An 18,697-nucleotide genomic window follows, 5' to 3' on the forward strand; every position below is an offset into this window, starting at 1 on the left:
TAGAATTTCAAATGATGGACCTCTTACATCACCGAATCTCTGCAGCCAAATAAACATGTTTTTAAGCCATATTTCCCTTTTTATATCCTCTTGATATATGAAATGGCTGCTGTAAAACCAAAACATTCATTTTACATAGGTATGAGTTACTCCTGCAAAACATTTTTAGCTGAAAAGAGATTTAAAAGGGGAGAAAGAGCATTGCTAGATAATCTCCTAAATGTCATTTAAGCATTTCCTAATGTTTTATTTTTATATTTACTTATATCTCTTGTAGAAAACACGCAAAAATTGAATAAAGAGCATTGCAATTTAAATTTGCATAGTATGATATAAAGCTTAAAGATAAAATTGAAATTTGATTTTTTTTAGTGATATGAAGTCTAAGAAAAGAGGATATAGATTTTAATTACACTGAAATTTTTTATACAGGTCAGAAAAACGAGAAGACAATAGAATTTTTAAAATATTTTTATTTGTATACATGTATTTGATAACTTCCAATTTAGAACACTTATAATCAGCATGAATAAGAACTACTAGCCAATGACAAAGATTTGAAATGGGGGAATGGATACTGTAACTGGTTCATATTAACCTACCCATGCGATTTATATCTCATACAGTGAAAAATTCTAATTTACGCAGCTCTAAATTTCCAACTCATTTTGTAGTCTCAGAATACTTTTCGATTATACTAATCCAGATGTCTAAAGATGAAAACTGAGAAATTAGCACTGTAAAGTGCAACTAATAATATGATTCACATTTCTTTCCATTAATATAAATCAGGAACAATCTTCAGTAAACACGAAACTCAAAATATTAGTAACTCACGATATTAGTAATAGTTCATATTTTTACTCAACATTTCCTGTATTAGCCAGGCTCTGGGCTAAACATCTGAACATGCAATTTTACATTTAAGTACCTCAATCAGAAGTGTCACAAGTTCACGTTTTCCACAACTTATGATGATGCCACAACGACAGCTTGCACTGAGTACTTGGGTCCAAGCCTTTACCTGGCATTTCGGCTAGCATGACTCTCTTGTAGCGGCTCAGGATTGCTCACTCTCATGATTTTACTAATGTTACATGAATACGCAGGCCTGACTTCCCCTCAGAAAACAAGAATTTATTAGTAAGAGACATACCTATAAGACAGCAGAGAGACGCGAAAGCAACTGTGATCTAGGTCTGCACTAAAGCTCCGTTTCCTGGGGCTCAGAAGTGCCCCTCCAGGCCTAACTGCAGGAGGGCAGCCTCAGCCTCCTCCTCTTCCTCCTTGGCCTCCTCCTCGCGGATCTGCACCAGCAACTGGAAGAGGTTAGGGGCCGGCCCTTCCGCAGCCCCGGTCAGCCACAGCTGCCTCCGGATGGCTCCGCTGTGGTTGGCCCCAGCGATGACCTGCTCCAGGCGGGCCTGATTTACGTTATCTTTATCTATGGCCCCCTTCTCCACCACCTTCTGCAGTAGAGGTTCCAGGCGTATAACATAAGCCGATAACTTTTCTCCTGGGTTCTGGTAAGTATTCAGAAATCTGACCTGCGCATCCCGAGAGCTCTCGACGCTACCGAAAACCTGCTCAAGCGCCTTCAGGCATTCGGCGGTGGTTATCGCAGGATTGTTAGTCTTGAGAATGCGGATGACATCAGCGGCAGGGCCTCTAAGACTCTCCATCAATCGCCGCCTCTTTTCTACATCAGACACCTGCCACTCCTCTATGACCTCATTAGTGTGCTCCAGCCAGGGATCAAAGGTCTCCTCCCCAGGCCCCGGGATATCTCTCCCCGAGAACAGCGTCAGCTTCTTGTACCATATGGACTCAACAAGAGGCTGAATAACATTATCCAAAATATAGTTTAGCATCTCTGCTGGCATATCTGGGCCTGGGGCCGGAGCGGGGTTCTGAAACCCAAGGACACGGGCAACATCTTGCACGGTCCACCCCTCTCTCGCTAGGAAGAGGTGCAACCTTTCTAAAAATTCAGCATCGGAAGTCGGGGGCTTAAAGACCACTTTCCAGACCCCTCCTTTACCCGGCATCTCCCTGGGGATGGCCGCGTAATCTACAGCGCCAGTGAGCTCTAACAAGGCTGCTTTCGCATTCTCTTCCCTCCAGAACATTCTCCCAAGCACTCGATAGGGCACCTGGGGCATCGCAGCCTGGAGGGTCTCTTCGATTTCAGCCTCATCACAGTTCACTGGGATCCCCCAGACGAGTAGGGCTCTCTGGGAGTTCACATCCATCCCCCTGCACCAGTCTTCCAACAGTGTCATCGCCATTTTCCCAACTATCAAGGGCCCAATTCTACAAATAGGGATCAGACCGTGGCTCCCTGTGCTCTAGGACTTGGAACAGCAGACGCTGTCCCCAATACGCCCACGGGAAGCAAGCTTCACACAATCAGATATAACAAACGACACCAGAGTCCAGCTCTTGTCCTTTCGCTGCTCCTCCAAGTGCGTCCGACGGCGCGTTCGCGGCGCGAAGCCTCTGGAATGCGCAGCCAGTCAGTCACGCGGTCGCGGCCATCTTGCGTCTCAGGTCGCCGTCTGCGAAGCGGGGTCCTCCAGCTGCAGGTAGGGGGTCCGGACCCGCCGCAGCGTGGAAGGCCTGGAGAGAGCGCGGGTGGCGAGGGCAGGAGCCGCCGGGCTGGCGAGGCCGCCGGGGTGTGGTCTCGGGGGTGTGGCCGCCTCCTCTCCGCGGCCGGCGCGCCAGGCAGTCGCTGCTGCGGGCGTCGATCGGACGTTCGCGGTCGGAACCGGGCCTTCAGGCGGCCGAGGGGCGGCTGCTTTGCAGACGAGGGCTGTGCCGCCCTTGGAGAGGGAGAGTGTCCCGCGGTCGCAGCAACAGCGGCAGGATCAGCCCGGGAGCGGCTCCTTCGCAGGCTGAGAACCCTCTGGGCGGCAAGGACGGCCGAGGACCGAGGATACAGACGGCAGAAGCGCGGGCTGCAGCAGGCTCACCGCCGCGGCTGCAGCCTGACCCGACCCGCAGCCAGCAGAGTGACTGCCGCAGTGGAGGGCGGGGCCGGCCCCGCGAATGGTTTCCGCCTGCTCTGACCCCGCCTTCATTCCAGCTCCAGTGTAGCCATAGCAACGGTGGCCCAGACGGCGCGAGATCCGCGCGCTCCGGAGGCCTGGGAGGGGTGGGGGAGGGTCGAGCGGTTGCCATGGTGCCAGCCAGGGGCTGCTGGCGCTAGTTTCTCTGATGACGCATCTTCTTTTTTATAATTTCCAGATTATTATTTTTTTTTTTACAAAGCACCGTGCTTAAAAGATAATAATAATAATATACTTCTGGCATGGATTTAAGATGATACTGTTGAAAATGTGTCCGTCATGACTGAGTTGTCTACTCAAGTCGCCCTTGCAGAGTCAGTGCTGCATCTGAAAACATCCTCTTCAGCCCCAGGGCTTCCCTGATCGCATCTGCACTCTCCATATTTTATCCCAGTGAAACGAAAATATTGGAAGTATGCCATTTACATATTTTTGTGTGAGACACTGAGTTGAGACTTGTCTAAAATTTTGTAAAAAGATCTATATTCAGTAGTCTTTATAGTCAGGGAAATGCTAGTTTATTAATTTCCCCTGACCTGGCATCATTGGCAATGGACTGATGAAAGAGAATTTTTATGGTTCAGAAATGTCAATCCCTTGCAAGCAAAATGAGGCTTACTTACGTCAATCCCAGATGGTGAAAATCTACCTGAAAGAACACAACATTCAACTGAATTTTTAAAACCTTATTTAATAAAAGGTTTAAAGATACAGAAGAACATTCAAAAGTAAATAAGTTACATAGGTACATTACAATCACGTCAGCAAGATTTTCTTTAGTGTATTAATTTTTTTATAAAAAGCACACAAAAAATAAAATCTTCAGTCTGGTCTATCACAACTGTACAGCAAAAGAGGTAATATTTATATATGTACACTATTTTAATATGTAACAGTCTTTTTTAAAAAGGGTGCCACAGGCAGCAAACACAAAAGGCAGTGTCTGATCATTTTTTTTCAAAATAAAAAGAATATACTTATTTATGTGCTATTAAAATATTTGTACAATAATTACAGACTGACAAAGCTGTTCCTGTGCTCTGTTCCCTCCAACAAGGCTTTCAACTTAGAGACAAATGAGGAAAAAGTGAAACAGCTCAAATTGTTAGAGGCAAATATTAACACAGCAAAATATGTGGAGGACATACAATTGTTTTATAAAAATATGCATACTTCCTGTAAACCTAAGGAGTTAGGCTTGCCAGTCTGGTAATAAATACCATCCAAGAAAAGTAAGCCCCAGTGAAAACATATTTAAACAGCTGGGGCTTAAGTATGTGTATTCCTCCTTCATCTTAACACCTGGCATATGAGAAGAAAGAGGTCACTGAGGCAGTTAAATATAGGAAATCCCTTTAGACATAAGCAGCACACAACCTCTGTACCAGGGATGGAGGTGGGGTGACAGAAGGGATAGCTGTGTATTTTAGCTGTGAGGGGGGCCGCTGAAGGCATGGAGGACAGTGCTGATGTACTGTCTCCTTGGGTAAGAGACCTCAGAAATGGTCTGGAACACAGGCACTAGGTTTCATGCCCTTAGCTGGGTGCAAATGGAGGCTGGGAGATGGCTATGTGAGATGGTATGGGGAGGACATTATAAAGCTGGAGGTGTTTGTCATTTAACTTTTTAAAGCAAAGAGCTCTGAAGAAAAAAGAAAAAGAAAGAAAAGATGAGCCTAATGCGTTCACAGGGAGAAAGCACCATAAAGGATATACCTATGCCAGCTTCTAGGGCTGCATCTATTTAATTAGATTACTTGCCACGACTGCACTGCCCTCTAAATATTTTAATTTTCACACTGCATTCTAGATATAAGTCCATCCTGGAGCTTGAATCCTGAATTACGGTGTCTGGTGGGACTAATACAGAAAGGTACCATCTTGATTTTTTTCCATCTACATTCTTCTGGTCTGGTCTCCCATGAGCTTAGAAAAGGAGAATCACTCTAGAGGACGGAGGGTGCTGTTACAACATGTCCAGAAAGAGGCCTGAAACTAAATACAATTTAAATGAAAAAACCTTGGGAAACATAAGTAGCACTTTGGGGCAAAGCTGAGAAGGCACTCATATTACACAAGTGATTTAGAAGAGAACCTAATTTGCTATCCTCCTGTTTCTGGAGGGTATATATCAGATTTTTGCAGTCTTGGGACTGAGTTTGTAGAAGTTTATGGAGGAAATTAACTGGGAAGATGGAAATCTACGTAGCCATCCAGGAGTCCAGGGGAGAATTCTGTTGCTCCCTTAGCTGGGGTCCTGTAGAACCATATTAATGCGTAAATGAATGCTGAAAAATACCTGATAGTGCATAGTTTAGAAACAAAACTCCTTTCCCACTCCCAGCTACCAACATGATGCCTTTAGGCTATCTCATAAGGAGCAGCAAAATGCTTTTTGGCTCCTAACAGGTTGACCTGTCATAGACCTGCATTCACTTTGAACTTCTTTACACAACTAAAATTGAGTAACAAGATCAGAAAAATAACTCGGCCCTCCTGTGGGACTGGCAAGTGAAGGGACCTCCAGAACCTTCCAGCCCTTTCACTTCAGAGACTCCATGCCAAATATGGCTTCTTCAAGCCAGAAACAAAACCAGAATTCTGGCTTCCAGCCAATCCCCTCAGGCAACTTGAAAGTACAGCCAGAAAAGAGGTAGCAAACAAGAATTGCCTTTGATCTCTCTTGCTCTTGCTAGTCTCTGTGTGGCTTTGATGACATTTTCCACCTTTCTACCCTCTTTCAGTGCTATCATTCCTATTGGCAAGAACTTCCAAAGCAACTGAGGTGAGGGACCTTAGGGTCTTGGGAATGGGGGGGTTGGGGGGGTGGACGCCAAGAAGGTGCCTTGTTTGGGGGTAAATGCACTTGGGCCTCTGAAAAGCAGGAGGCCCCTGGTCCCTGAGAGGATGTTAAAAATTAAATATTAAGAATAAATAAATAGCTCCCAAATGACATAAGTCAAGGAATGAAGGCTCCTGTCTAATCTGGTTCCAGGAGACCTCCCCCTCCCAGGGAAGGATCCAGAAATCATGAGCATGCAGGACTGGGGGCTGGGCTGTGGATATCAGCCCTAGACCAGGTGGGATGGAGTTAGGTGGCAGTTGCCAAGGGCAGGACAGAGGCAGGCAGGGAACTTGCACCAAGGAGGGGTAGGCTGGGCCTAGGTTAAGTTTCCTTAGCAGCCTCCAGAGCCCAAAGGTATTTGGCAAAAAGGTAGGAAGCAAGAAGAGCCAAAGCTAATCAAAAGCTCCTTCAGGCCTAGCCCTGAAGCTTCCATCCTTAGCAGTTCCCTTACTTCCAGCAGGCTGAAAGCTTGGGCAGGAATATTAGCCCTTTCCCCAAACATTTGAGAAAACTTTCCAACCCCAGCAGGCTGCTAGCAGGGATAGGTACCTGTCCTCAGTCTCTCTCCCTCCAGGCATTCTGGTAGCTTCCCTCCCAGGGAGAAGGTGGCCTGAGGATAGGATCAGTGGAGCAACTTAGGCCTGGACATTGTCATGTAGGGGACAGCACAGGTGCCAGGTTGAGGTCCCTCTCAGAGATGGCCACCACACTCCCTCCAAGGAATTCCCTTTTTCCAAGGCTTGGAGCAATGTCTTTGAGGTCCTCTGGGGAGGGGGTATAATGCTGCAAAGAAGGGTGGTGAGCTTGTGCTTCGCTCTCCATGGTGACTGAGGGGAGCAGGGGGAACAAAGAGGAAGAGGAGAGACTGTGCGGCAGCAGGGGTCCCAGTGTCAGAGGCTGGAGCCCCTCCCAGAGGGCAGCCCCAGCCAGCAGGGACTCTCATAGTTCCAGGAAAGCAAGAGGACAACTTCCAACAGACCAAATGCACAGAGAACTGGATCCTGCAGCCCTTAACACTGCTCCTGGGGCCTTTATAAATAAAAGAGCTGTTTATTTTATTGTCTTATTTGTTTTTCAGAGAAAAGTCCACGTGATTGCTCCTCTCTCCCTCTGGAGGTTCCAGGGCACTTGTAGATACTTCAGCAGGCTGGTCAGGGAAGGGCCTGCCGCCCAGGAAGAAGGGCCAGTCCTAGGCCTCGCAGCAGAGCCTTCCTGGTCAGCCCCTCTCGCCAGCGCTCTCCTCTCGCAAGGCAGACTGGTGTGGGGAGGCAGCGGCCGCAGTGGCCGCAGTGGCCGCAGCGGCTGCGGCCTCTTTCTCCCTCTGCCTCAGGGCGGCGGCCTTCTTCTCCTGCTCCGCGTGGCTCTTCATGTGGGCGCTGCGGCTCTTCACCTTATAAAACACCCTGCAGCCAGGTAGGAGGGGTCAAGTAAGAAGTCTGTCCCCACCCGCTGGGACCACAAAGTTTGAGTGTGTGTGTATATGTGTAGAAGGTGGGGGAGGTCCTTCTAGACTTATCCCTCGCCACGTGGCCCACCCCTACCCTCCAACTACAGGAGGGATAGGTTCCCATTCAGTGCCACCATGCCTCTTCTAAAAGCTTCCAGGTGACATCACTGCCCTAGAAACCCTCTGAGCCAATCAGAAGACAAGGCAAAAGCTCAGACTACCTCCTCCTCCCCATAACTAAAGTCTATGCCACCCCCAACGGCCCACAGCCACCCTGCTAGGTCTCAGTGGAGACAGGGCCTGCCATCTTACCTGCCACATTTTTTACAAGGGAAAGTGTTTTCCTGATTTTGGGTCTTATTAAACGTCTCTGGTTTTTTCTTCTTCTCTGTAAAAGGTAGTGCCCTTCGTGACTTCCCTGCCCCCTCCCTTGGCTTCTCTGAGGCCTGGCTACCAGCAGACCCAGGGGCGTTGGACTCATGGCTTCGGAGGATGAGGATGTCATTGGCCTGGAGAGGAACAAACAAGGAGAAGTCGTGAGATTTGGGGAAGACGGGATCCCGAATTGTGGAATCTCAGGGAATGGAGGACTCCTAAAGGTTATACACTCCTGCCAAATGGTCCCCTAGCATCCTCTTGAATCCTTCCAGTGACAAGGTACTCACTGCCTTTTTGGCAGCCCATTCCACCTTTGGCCAGCTCTATCTTTATAATGCTGCTGGTACAGTAATTCTGGGGTACAGTCCTGGCTATCATAAGCTTCTCAATGCATCTGACAGGGGATTTGGTGTCTCGATTAATGACAAACGTATTTACGTTTTCAGCCATTTCATCCATTCGTGACTTTAATCCATATATGCAATTAGAAGTCCATGTGATGTGCCAGGTGCTGGGATACAGAGGTAACAGACAGGAGCCCCTGCCCTCAGAGAGCTCGTAGTCTAGTGAAAGGGACAGATGTGCAGGCAGCTACCTCATCATATGAGCCACCGTGGGAAACACAGCGGGTGCCAGAGAGCAGATGACACCTAATGCTGACCTGGACTGGTGCTGCTCAGGGTATGCAAACCATGAACCTCAGGTTAGGGGAGCCCCAGAGGGCCATTAAAAGTCCTAAGTGTGTGCACTGGGCTGACCCTACAGGAAAATGTTCACAAGTCAGCAGAACATGACCAAGTATGTCCACAGAGCACAACACTCAGAAGGAGCATAGCCAAGGCTCAGAAGGGAGCAAACAGCTGTGTGCTTAGTTTGTGGGAGTTTTCCTGTAGGCATAAGTGTACAACATCAAAATAAAAAGACTCTCATAGTAATTCCCCAACAGATACTTTTCATCCTTACCCTCTCTTGGGTGACCCCTCCCTGACAAGGAACAGTTCTGGCCTGGTATGTCTTGGCCTGTGATGTTCTACAGTGGAACCTCAAGGCAAGTCACTTAGTACCTGTAAACCCAGTTTCCTCCATCTGGGGGCTAACACTTAATGGGGTTATTGTGAGGAATTAATGAGATAATGGACAGGAAAGCAGAGGATATGCGTGAGGGGCCATTATTGTTATTCCCATGGTCTCAGCTCAATTTCTGACATTCTTGTCAGAGACACAGGTCTCTTTGTGGAGCCTTGCCTGAGCTACAACTCGTGAATGCTTCCCCAATGTCCCACGTACCTTATGGATTTTCAGGAAATCCTGGAAAAGGATTTCTGGAAAACCCCTGTCCCTGAGTCTCAGATACAGAGCAGTAAAGCAGACTCTAGAGTCAGGCTGCTTACTAGTTTGTCTGCTCTTGGGCCTCAATTTCCTCATCTGTAAAATGGGATTAATGGCAGTACCTGCCACATAGGGTTATGAGGATTATTAAATGAGTTAAGAGCATAAGGTACTTAGTACATTTCCTGCTAGGATTAGGATGATGATGATGATGATGATGATGATGATGATGATGATGATCCTAGTCCTCGTTCCTGCTCTGCCCTCCATCCCACACCCTCGGGCCCAGCTCCTCCTGGCCCTGGGCTCCCCCAGTGGAGGTCACACTTACCGACTCATTGGCCTGTAGTGTCTGTGTGGCTTTGACAGCCGCTGCCCGCCGGCTTCGCTCTCGCCCCTCTTCCTGCTCCCCCTTCTCCTGGACCTCTGGCACCTCCTCATCCCTCTCCTTCCTGGTCTCCTTTACTTCCCTCTTGGGCTCCAGCCTCTCTTCACTTGGGGACTCTCTTCTGGGAGGAAGCACTCTAGGGAACTTCTGGGAAGTCTATGGGGGACAAGAACGAGGACAGTGAGCCTAGAGCTCAATCATGCAGCCGTAGTGCACTGATTCTGACCCAGCCAGGGGCTCACTTGCTCCTGCTGGTCCTGCTTGCCTGGCCTGGCCCAGTGCAACCCCTTGTGCTATGACTATATACTCTCCCTCTGCGAGTCTCCCTGGGGAAGAAGAGAGAGCCTTGAGCCCTGGGATCCCTCAGGATGAGACCAAGCACTTCAGATCAAGCCAGGGGCAAGGAGGGAGCATGCCAGTCCCTCACTACAGGACATTTGTCCTCCTGAATGTATTCAAGAGACTCGTTCTTGGGCAGGGTGATATGGGGGAGGCAAGGAGCAGCCTTGAGCTCCATTCTAAACTATCTTTGTAATGCTCTCTGTTTCTCTACTCCCTTCCCATCTGTAGAATAGGGACCAAACCACTCCCTGTCTTAGAGCATGTTGCCAAATGTAGATTAGTAACCCCAAGATGATGTGAGGTGGATACATGGAAACAGAATCAAATAGCATTTTCTTTTCAGTTCTCTTTCAATCTTGATTATGTCAAGGACAAAGTCTCGAGCTGGTGTTAATGTGTCTTTTATACTCCTCCAGACTTAAAGAGGTCAGGCCTCAGAGTCTCAGAGCCTTGGCAAGTAATAGTATCCAGCTAGAATTTAATAACATTGTTTGGTTTTCATACACTATATTTATTTTTAACTATACTTTCTACTGGTAAGCAATACTGGTTTTCTATTTATGATTGTAATATAAAGCTTCCCTTTGGAGTAAAACAAGTTGATGTAAAGAAAAGTATTAAAAAATAGCACAAATGGTAATGTGGACATGATGAAAATAGTAATATGACATGTGGTAGGATGCAGATATAACAGAATTCATAAAAATGATACAAGAATGACTAAAGTTTGGGAAACGGTGTTAGAAGTCTGCTATGAGGAGCCATTAGCTGATGCTGGTGCAAATCCTACAGAAAATTTCCCCCAAGTAATAACACGATGTATTATTATTATGACACTGCTAGACAGAAAGGGGAACCCAAAGGTCCAGGGCCAGTGCCCAGGACATCAGCTCCTTGGGACTGTTAGGGACAGTGCCTTCCTCTCTTTGCCCTCCAGCTCAGCCCTGGACCCATACTCAGCCCTGGCTCTCAGCAGCTGAGACTGGGAAGGAAGTCACCTTAATATCCACTTCGACCTCTTCCTGGGCCGACTTCTCATCACTTATATCCACATCCCCGAAGGTGAGTGTCCCATTGCGGCCAATTTTCACCTGCTTCTTGTATGTGTAGTAGAACTCCACGCACTGGGCCACGGTCTTGGTCTGGATCTGGTGGGAAGCCAAAACTGAGGTCAGAGTTCTTGGTTCATCTCACCTATCTGGGGATACTCCAGCCTTTCTCATCCCTGCATGTTCCCCACATCACTTTATCAAACACCAAACCCAATCAACTCCCAAAATATGAGCCAACTGTGCTCTGCGCAAAGCAATGACCAATTCAATTAACCAATGCCTCAGCATTATTTTTTTTTATGAAAACTAAAAAGGACAACCTGGAGCCACTGGGGAGACTTGAATATGGATTGCACATTAGAGAATATTATTGTATCAGTTTAAATTTCTCGAGTGATAATGATAACATGGTTTTGTGGGAGAATATCTTTGTTTTTAGGAGATATTTGGGTCAAGTATCATGGTGTCTGTAACTTACTTTTAATGATTAGTAAGAAGAGAGGGAGAGAACAGGTATACGTTTAAGTTTATATACAGACAGAAAGAAAGCAAATGTGGCAAATGTCAACAATTGGTAAATCTAAGTGAGAGGTATATAGGTGTTCATTATACTATTCTTTAAATTTTTCTGTAAGTTTAAATTTTTTCAAAATAAAATGTTAAAAGGGAAAAAGTCTGAGCACCATCCACATTCAAAGCCAGGATAAACTCGGCAACACAGACTCCCTTCATCAATCTGGATAAACAATTTAATTTCCCCCTGGGGAGCAGCAGCTGACAAGGGAGGGTAGAGAAATGTCAAAGTGTCCTATGTTCGGGGAGGAACTCAAGTAAGACTGAAAAGAAAGCCATAGAAAAACTGAAGAGGAAGCAGGAGGCCCACGTCTGGTTCCTAAATCTGCCACTACATAGCTATATGGCCTTAGACAAGTCTCTCCGGGTGTAAATATTGAGTGGGAGTAACTAGATGATCTCTACAGGCCTCCCAAGCTCTGAAATCCTAGCCCTCCCATTTCACAAATCTTCTTGGCCCCTGGATTTAGTTTCTGGGCTTCTTTCCCACACACAGAGGCTGTTTTCTCTGACTCTCCCTACTCCTCCCGGCTCCCAGACTGCTCAGCCACCTGCTGGGCAGTGCTGGGAGCTGGGAGGTCCTGTCCACAGGGCCCAGGGAGTCAGTGAGGGTCCTCTGGGCCTGAGGAGGAAACAGACAAGCTCCATCTCACAAGAATGGCCAAGTCACACGTTTATTAATTAAACCCCGTTTGCACTTTTACTATCAAATCTCTCTGATCATCTGTTTGACTGACTAATGGTCTGTTCTTTTCTTCAAAGCATTAAGGGTGCTTCTGTAAATTTCACAGGCATGTACTTCCCCGCAATATTGCCCAATCAGGAACCCAGAAAATGTCTGTCCTCATAACAGGGCCCTTGTAAGAGAATTCGTCGGCACTCTGTCCAGTCCCCAGAGCCATCCTTGGCACAATCTACAATTCTAGGAGGAAAGAGCACATTCTTGGAAGCCCTTTTCTCTCAGCAGTCCACACAACTCACTTGCCCACAGCCCAGATTTTGTGACAGAGCTGGTGAAAAAAAAGTAAGTCCTCAAATTAGCGAAGTACTCTATTATCCTAGAAGAACATGGGAGAGGACAAGATAAATCTGGGAAAACTAGGCTTGGGCCTCTTCTACCTGGTCAGCTGAGTTACTGGAAAGAAGCCCTGGGTCTGATAAGCAGTGGGCAGATCGACCGCCCACCCCCACCATCCAGTTAGTTACACACTCACTTGTCGGCTTTCATCTTTCATCTTGGGGTGACCTCTCCTCCCACATACTAACTGGCCCTCAAAGGACTCCAGCCCTGTGGGGGAATGGTGCACCTCTGCCTGCAGCCCTCCTTCTCTCCTTGTTCTCCCTTAGGTAAGTCATTATTTTAAGTTTGATGCCTCTGGGTCTGATGCTCATTCAGGCTTCTTTTGGATTGAGACCCCAGAGTGTGGTTCTACCACCCCAAGGTGGGGGAAATCCTGGCCTTTTTCCCTTCTTATTTTGTTTAGAAAATTATCTCTGAGGCTACTTAGTGGCACTGACCTATCTGCTTTTTAAGAGGGCTTAGTTAGCAACTGAAGGCCTCCATGGGCAGAGGGAGCCCCAAATCATGCAGGCAGCTCCTGCCTCACACTTGCCCCTGAAACAGAGCCCCAGCTCACCAGCTTCTGCACCAGGAAGAAATCCTTCTTGTAGATGGCAATGCCCTTGTTGAACAGCTTCCTCTCGGCCATCTTCCACTGGTCAGAGCCTGTGGGGCAAACAAGGAGCCAGGGTAGTAAGGTGGGGCAATTCTGACCAGCATGTACGTGTGAGGTCATCCATCCATGATCTCTGCAGGCATTCAGAGCTGGCTCCACATCCTGTTTCTCCCATGTACAAGCCAAGTCATTTAGTCTCAGAGTCTCACTCTCCTCACTTGTAAAATGAGAACCAGTAATAGAAGCCACCTGTCCTGCTGTGGTGTGGACTAGATGAAATAATGCATGTGGAATCTCTGGTGCTCTGCCTGGCAAAGATGACAGGTACCGCTCAACGAGGATCGATAACAGTGGTTGCTATGATTATGCCTACTTGGTCGATGTCCCTCTTAAAGCACAGGGCCCACAATGGGACATGATACTCCAGGGGTTGTCTAAGTTCCAGGCACCTGACGCCAATTTGAATGGCACTCCCTGGGTTCCTGTCCCTTGTACCTTGCCTTGGGCTTTTTGGCCTGGATGGGCTCCCATCTGCCCATACCCTTCTCTTTTCCCTTCCAGGGCATAGGAAACCTCCTTGAGAGCTACCCCAGCTTTGGTGTCAGTTCCCTCACTCTGGCTTATCCACACCCCACCTCCCCATCCAGGGCTGTAACGCAGTACTGATGCTGGAGACCCCCTGAGGCTCTAGGCCCTAGCCACTCTACCCCCTCCCGCCAGGCCCACCTGTGTAGTGATAAGTTGCCAGCGGGTGGTCGTGGGGCCTCATGGGCTTCTTCAGTAGTAGCTTATTCAGCGTTTCCTGAAAGGGGAGTGAAGAAAGGTCAGGGCCCCAGCAGGGGTCTCAGTGGGCAAAACTCAGAGGGCCTTTCTCAGGCCTCTGAGTAGCCTGGGCACTTATTCTTGCCCCTCCTTAACTGCTAAGGTACAAGAAGTTTGGCAAGATGGCAAGGTCATGGGGCCGCTCAGGAATCAGGCCACAGGGCCTCTTAGGAGGGAACATGTGGCCCTAAAACAAGCAGCCACAGATAGAGACGACCCTTGGTGACAGCCCTGTCTGATGCACTGATCCAGAATCAGGGACTGGGGTGGACAGGAGGACCCTGCGCAGCAAAGTCTGGAACCAGGGCTCCCTTGGGCCTAGCTCCTATGAACCCCAAGTTGGTCAGATCCTCTATCCTGTCTCAAATCAGCATGCCAGCAGGCCTGGCTGTTGGACAGCAGAGATGGATCCATGTCAGCCCCCCGGAGGGTCCCTCCCTCCACCAGGGGCAGTGTCTCACCAGGATATCTCCCCTGGACTCGTGCAGACAATGCAGGGCCAGCTCTTGGTTGGTGCCAGCTCCAGGGAAAATACTAGAGCAGGCAGCTGTCAGCAGGTCTTCCACTGGATTCAAAGGAGAGAGGGGTGGAGGGAGGGCGCATGGGGAGGGAAGAGAAGAAATCAGTTTCAGGGCTGGGCCTAGCCCACCCACCTACCCAACAGCCCACCTTCACTTGCTGGCTTGGGGCCCCTCTCACCTTGCCTCTGCTTCTCCCGGCTACTCTCTAAGTCTTCCCACGGCTGCCACACCAAGTCGGCTTTGTGGGGGTCCGCGGCTGCCAGGGCACGGTCCCTCATTGAGGGGATTTCCGCTTGGAACCGAGAGCCCACGTTGATCCGTCTGCAGGGGTGGAAAGAGCAGGGAGTGAGGCCTCACCTGTAGGGTTGGGGAACCTGACTTTCTCCCTGGGGATGGGAAAAGATGCAGGGGCCAGCTGGCAGAGGCTGAGTAAGGCAAGGCCTCAGCTAGGTATGAGGGAACCTGGCTTTTGTGAGGACAGTCTGGCAAGTGGCACCTGGGACTGCCAGAAAGGCAAGGCCCAGAGGTTGGAAAGGGAGAAGCTCCAGGTTTACAGACAGGGAAAGAGTCTCTTGGAACATCTTTCTAATTCTCCTCAGAGTCAAATTCAAACTGATCTGGCCCTTTCCTTTCCCTGTGATTTCCACACAGAAGCAGGATGAGGAAAGTAAAGCCGAGGGCCGACTGCAGAAGCCCAGAGAGGCCTGCCCGGCCCTCTGCAGGCCCCACGGAACCCTCCTCTTCTTGCAGGGCCCATCTGAATGCACTGGCCCCACCTGGCCACCCTCACACCATGGGCCAGATGCAAGGCTGCACTTACGGCTCAATGCTCACTGGGGTGGCCTCCCCCATCACAGAGAGGACAGGTGGCGTGACTTCAGCGCTATCTATGGGACAAAAGGCAGGTTGTTAATCAGCACTCTCTTCTCTTCAGCAAAGTCCCCCCCTAACCGCCCCCCGCCACCACCACCACCACTAGGTAGCTGCTCTACATGCACAAGAGCCACAGTGGTGACTCACAGAGATTCACACTTGGAAATCAGGTACCCTGAGTCCTGGCTCCATAGCCTGCAATGGTGACTTGATGACTAACTGTGACTTTATCGAATATGTCAGTGTCTCCATTTTCACACCTGCTGAAAGCGGCTATTAACTACCTATCTCCTAAGGTTAAGGTGAGGATTGAATGAAATTATGCACGAAGCCTAGCCCCCGGGAGCTCCCACACTCCAGAATTAACCCCACATTAAACTCTGGTTGCTCTAGTAGAGAGGCTGAAACTTGGCACACTAGTGAGGTAGTAAAGGGGATCACTGTTTCATAATTATCTTCTCCCTTCCTTGCTCGGTTCTCTGCCGCGGTTTCTCCTGAGCTAATCGTAATGCCCCACATGATCAAGACATCTCCTTGCTCCAAAGACAAAATTTTTACTGGCTTCTCTCTGCAACAGTAGATAAACCTTGCACTCCTCCGCGGTCCCATCTCTGCCACGCACGACCCTCTTGCCCGGACCCTTGATCCCAGCAGACTGCTCGCTTTCACCTGGCCCGCACTCTCCCTGCACAATCTTACCTCCAGGCCTTTGCACCACTCATTTCCTCTGCCTAGCGTGCCCTCCCCACCCGCTTCATAGTTCAAGCTTAGTTCTAGCCCCACCCTCTCCTGAATGCTTTCCTCCCCACCCCAGGCTAGCAGCCTCTGCAGGTTTTGGAGCTTACGGTCTGTTTCATTCACTGACTGCTGATCCCACACTGCTTTTTTATCTCCCAGGCCTCCATGTCAACTGCCTAATGACCCTGTATTCTCCTCGGAACAAACCACGGTGTCTCATACATTACTGAAGCCCTCATTGGACCTGGTTCAAATCTTTACACCCAAGTGCTTGATAAATACTCGTGCATGGACAGACCTCTTTTCTGCTGCCAATCTGGTCTTTACAGTGACTTCTTCCTGCATAACGCAGGCAGCGAGAAAAGGTTCAAAGCTTTGGGTGGAACTGGGAGAGAAGGCCAACCAGCACAGGTGATCCATTTCTCTCCCACGGACACAAGAGGGCACCAGAGAGCTAAGCTGTAGCTGAGGTCAGGGTCAGAGGTTAATCCACTGGAGGCACCACCTCGCCTCTGTGCAACCTCTGGTAGTGTTGACTCCCATTTAATCCTCTCCACCACCCTAATAGATAGCATTATCTCATTTTTCAGAGAGAATAGATTCTTTTGTGGAGTGAGCTATTCACCACCCAGGTGAGCCAAAATGTCTGCTCTTGGCCAAAATGACTGTTTACGAGACTCAGGAGACAGGATCGGCCACACAGTAAGAACAAATGTGATGCACCAGGCGTGATGTTAAGAGCTTTGAGTGTGGTAATGCTCACCACAACCCAGTGAGGTAACTATTAGGCTGAACCACAGGAAACTTCTATTTGTGGATCTTAAAATAGTTGAATACTGGCAATTTCATCATCAACCAACTACTACTACTATCCTCATTTAAACACTGAAGACACTGAGGCCCAAGGAGTTTAAATGACTTGCACAGGGGATGTATAGTAAATGGTGCAACTGGGCATTGAATCCAAGCAGCTGGGCCGACACCCGCTTCCCACGCATTCTTGAACCGGGACAACCTCGTTCTCTCTCTCAGATGAGAGCGGAGCCCCTTTTCCCACAGTGTTCCAGCCCAATCCCCAGCAGCCCCATAAGCTGAGTCTCATCCCTGCCCACTACACCCCTCCCCACTCTCCCTGCCCCATGGCAGCTGAGGGTTGGGTCACTCACTAGACCGGAGCAGCGTGCGATGGGCACTCTTTGGCGTGATGGGAGGAGGGGCTGGGATACTGCTGGTCGACATGATGGCATTGAAATAGAGGCCGGAGCCTTCCCGCACAGGGCTGAGGATGGGGGGTGGTGTGTAGGGGGGCAGCTCAAAGCTCCGTTCAGAGGGGTGGTCGGCCAGGCGGACAGGAGAACGCAGGTGGCTCTGGTATGGGGTGATGTTGGAGTAGACAGGAGGGGCAATGAAAGTGCCCGCCTTGGTGGGGATGATCAGAGGCTCAGGCCGAGGCCGCTGCTTTGGTTTCCGCACCGAAGGTTCCCCCTCCAACTTGACATTCATGTCCTCAGCCTGGAGAAGGAAAGAGAACCAAGAAGGCTCAGCCTCCTATGTCATGGGAAACTGGAGTCTTGACCGCTGTTTACCAGTCTAACCTTTGGAACTTAGTCTGCTCGCCACACCCACTAAGGCAAGCCCGAGACAGGGACCAGGTCCCAAAGCCCTTCTTATTGCCTCCTCTGGGGAAGGGGTCAGCAAACTGTTTCTGTCATGGGCCAAACAGTAGATTTCATCTTTTTGTACCACATGCGGTTTCGTTCTTCTTTTCCCTGTTCCACTCCCCTCTCTCATTAAAAAAATAATAATAATCCTTTAAAAATGTAAAAACTAGCCTATGCCTGAAATTTGGGCCACAGGCCATAGTTTCCAACCCCTGCTATAAAACAGGCTATATATGGCAGGGACTACAGTGGTTAAGGGCCCAGGCTCTGGAGCTGGATTGCTTGGGCTGGGATCTACCATTTTTACTCACTACTTAAAGTAAGTTACTTAACTTTCTGTGCATCATAATTTTTATCATGGGAATAATAAGTGCCTACCTAATGGAGTAGCTATGAGGACTAAAAGAATTCATACATGGAAACCACTGAAAACGGGACCTGGTACATAGTAATTACTCAATAAATACTGACTGCTATCACTACTTAAACTCCAGGCTCTGCATGGGAGTTGGGCATGGGACCCATGTCCAACAAAATGAACAGGACAGTCCTGTCCTTGAAGAACTTTTGTTCTCATAGTATTAGTCCTACTATCAGAGGCTAACCTACTCATGCTATCAAAGGTTAGCTTTCCTGGCTTATACTTCTTCCTGAGTGGTATGCCTCATGGGTCTCCATACGAATAGAAGGCAGGGCTGTAAGGGAACAGAGCCCTATGGGGGTGGAGCGAAATCCAGATCATCTCCCTGGGAGCATAGTCTGCTAACAGGTGAAGTTGGCCATGTTGACTGAGTGGGCCTGGGAACAACAGGCTTTTCCCCTTCCCAGGTTCCTACTCCCACAAGATCTTTCACTGGAGGGCCCTGACTCCCTATTAGGCCTTGGCCATGTCCCTTAGTCATTTGTGCCCTCTCTGCTCTTCTACAGACTAAGACAAAATGATATTGTTCATTCTTCCTCCCTTAGGGGAACAGTATGATTACA

The 18,697-nt window shown here is 48.9% G+C and overlaps 2 protein-coding genes across 4 annotated transcripts in view; both read right to left on the bottom strand.

Annotated features, from left to right (window-relative positions):
- Positions 1-455: 455 nt before the first annotated feature.
- PNMA1 (PNMA family member 1) lies at positions 456-3,004 on the bottom strand. Its single transcript, XM_039883746.1, has one exon. The coding sequence runs from the start codon at positions 2,286-2,288 to the stop codon at positions 1,227-1,229; it is 1,062 nt and encodes a 353-aa protein (XP_039739680.1). The 5' UTR covers positions 2,289-3,004; the 3' UTR covers positions 456-1,226.
- A 735-nt stretch (positions 3,005-3,739) lies between these two features.
- The window catches only part of MIDEAS (mitotic deacetylase associated SANT domain protein), a 62,619-nt gene continuing 47,661 nt past the window's right edge, over positions 3,740-18,697 (bottom strand). For 2 of the 3 annotated variants that reach the window (XM_039883743.1, XM_039883742.1), the window contains exons 4-13: positions 17,219-17,564; positions 15,262-15,328; positions 14,620-14,762; positions 14,382-14,485; positions 13,825-13,900; positions 13,060-13,148; positions 10,796-10,945; positions 9,399-9,611; positions 7,673-7,869; positions 3,740-7,316 (exon numbers count right to left, since the gene is read on the bottom strand). In XM_039883743.1, the coding sequence (XP_039739677.1) occupies positions 7,130-7,316; positions 7,673-7,869; positions 9,399-9,611; positions 10,796-10,945; positions 13,060-13,148; positions 13,825-13,900; positions 14,382-14,485; positions 14,620-14,762; positions 15,262-15,328; positions 17,219-17,564 (1,572 nt within the window). In that variant the 3' untranslated portion in view covers positions 3,740-7,129. The remainder of the gene's footprint in view (positions 7,317-7,672; positions 7,870-9,398; positions 9,612-10,795; positions 10,946-13,059; positions 13,149-13,824; positions 13,901-14,381; positions 14,486-14,619; positions 14,763-15,261; positions 15,329-17,218; positions 17,565-18,697) is intronic. The other variant, XM_039883745.1, reaches the window with a different exon arrangement.

The sequence above is a fragment of the Pteropus medius genome, unplaced genomic scaffold (assembly GCF_902729225.1).
Source record: "Pteropus medius unplaced genomic scaffold, Ma_sr-lr_union100, whole genome shotgun sequence".
Classification (NCBI taxonomy): Eukaryota; Metazoa; Chordata; class Mammalia; order Chiroptera; family Pteropodidae; genus Pteropus; species Pteropus medius.

Excerpts from the sequence above, each read along its gene's own strand:
- PNMA1 (XM_039883746.1), bottom strand. The coding sequence starts at position 2,288 with ATGGCGATGACACTGTTGGAAGACTGGTGCAGGGGGATGGATGTGAAC.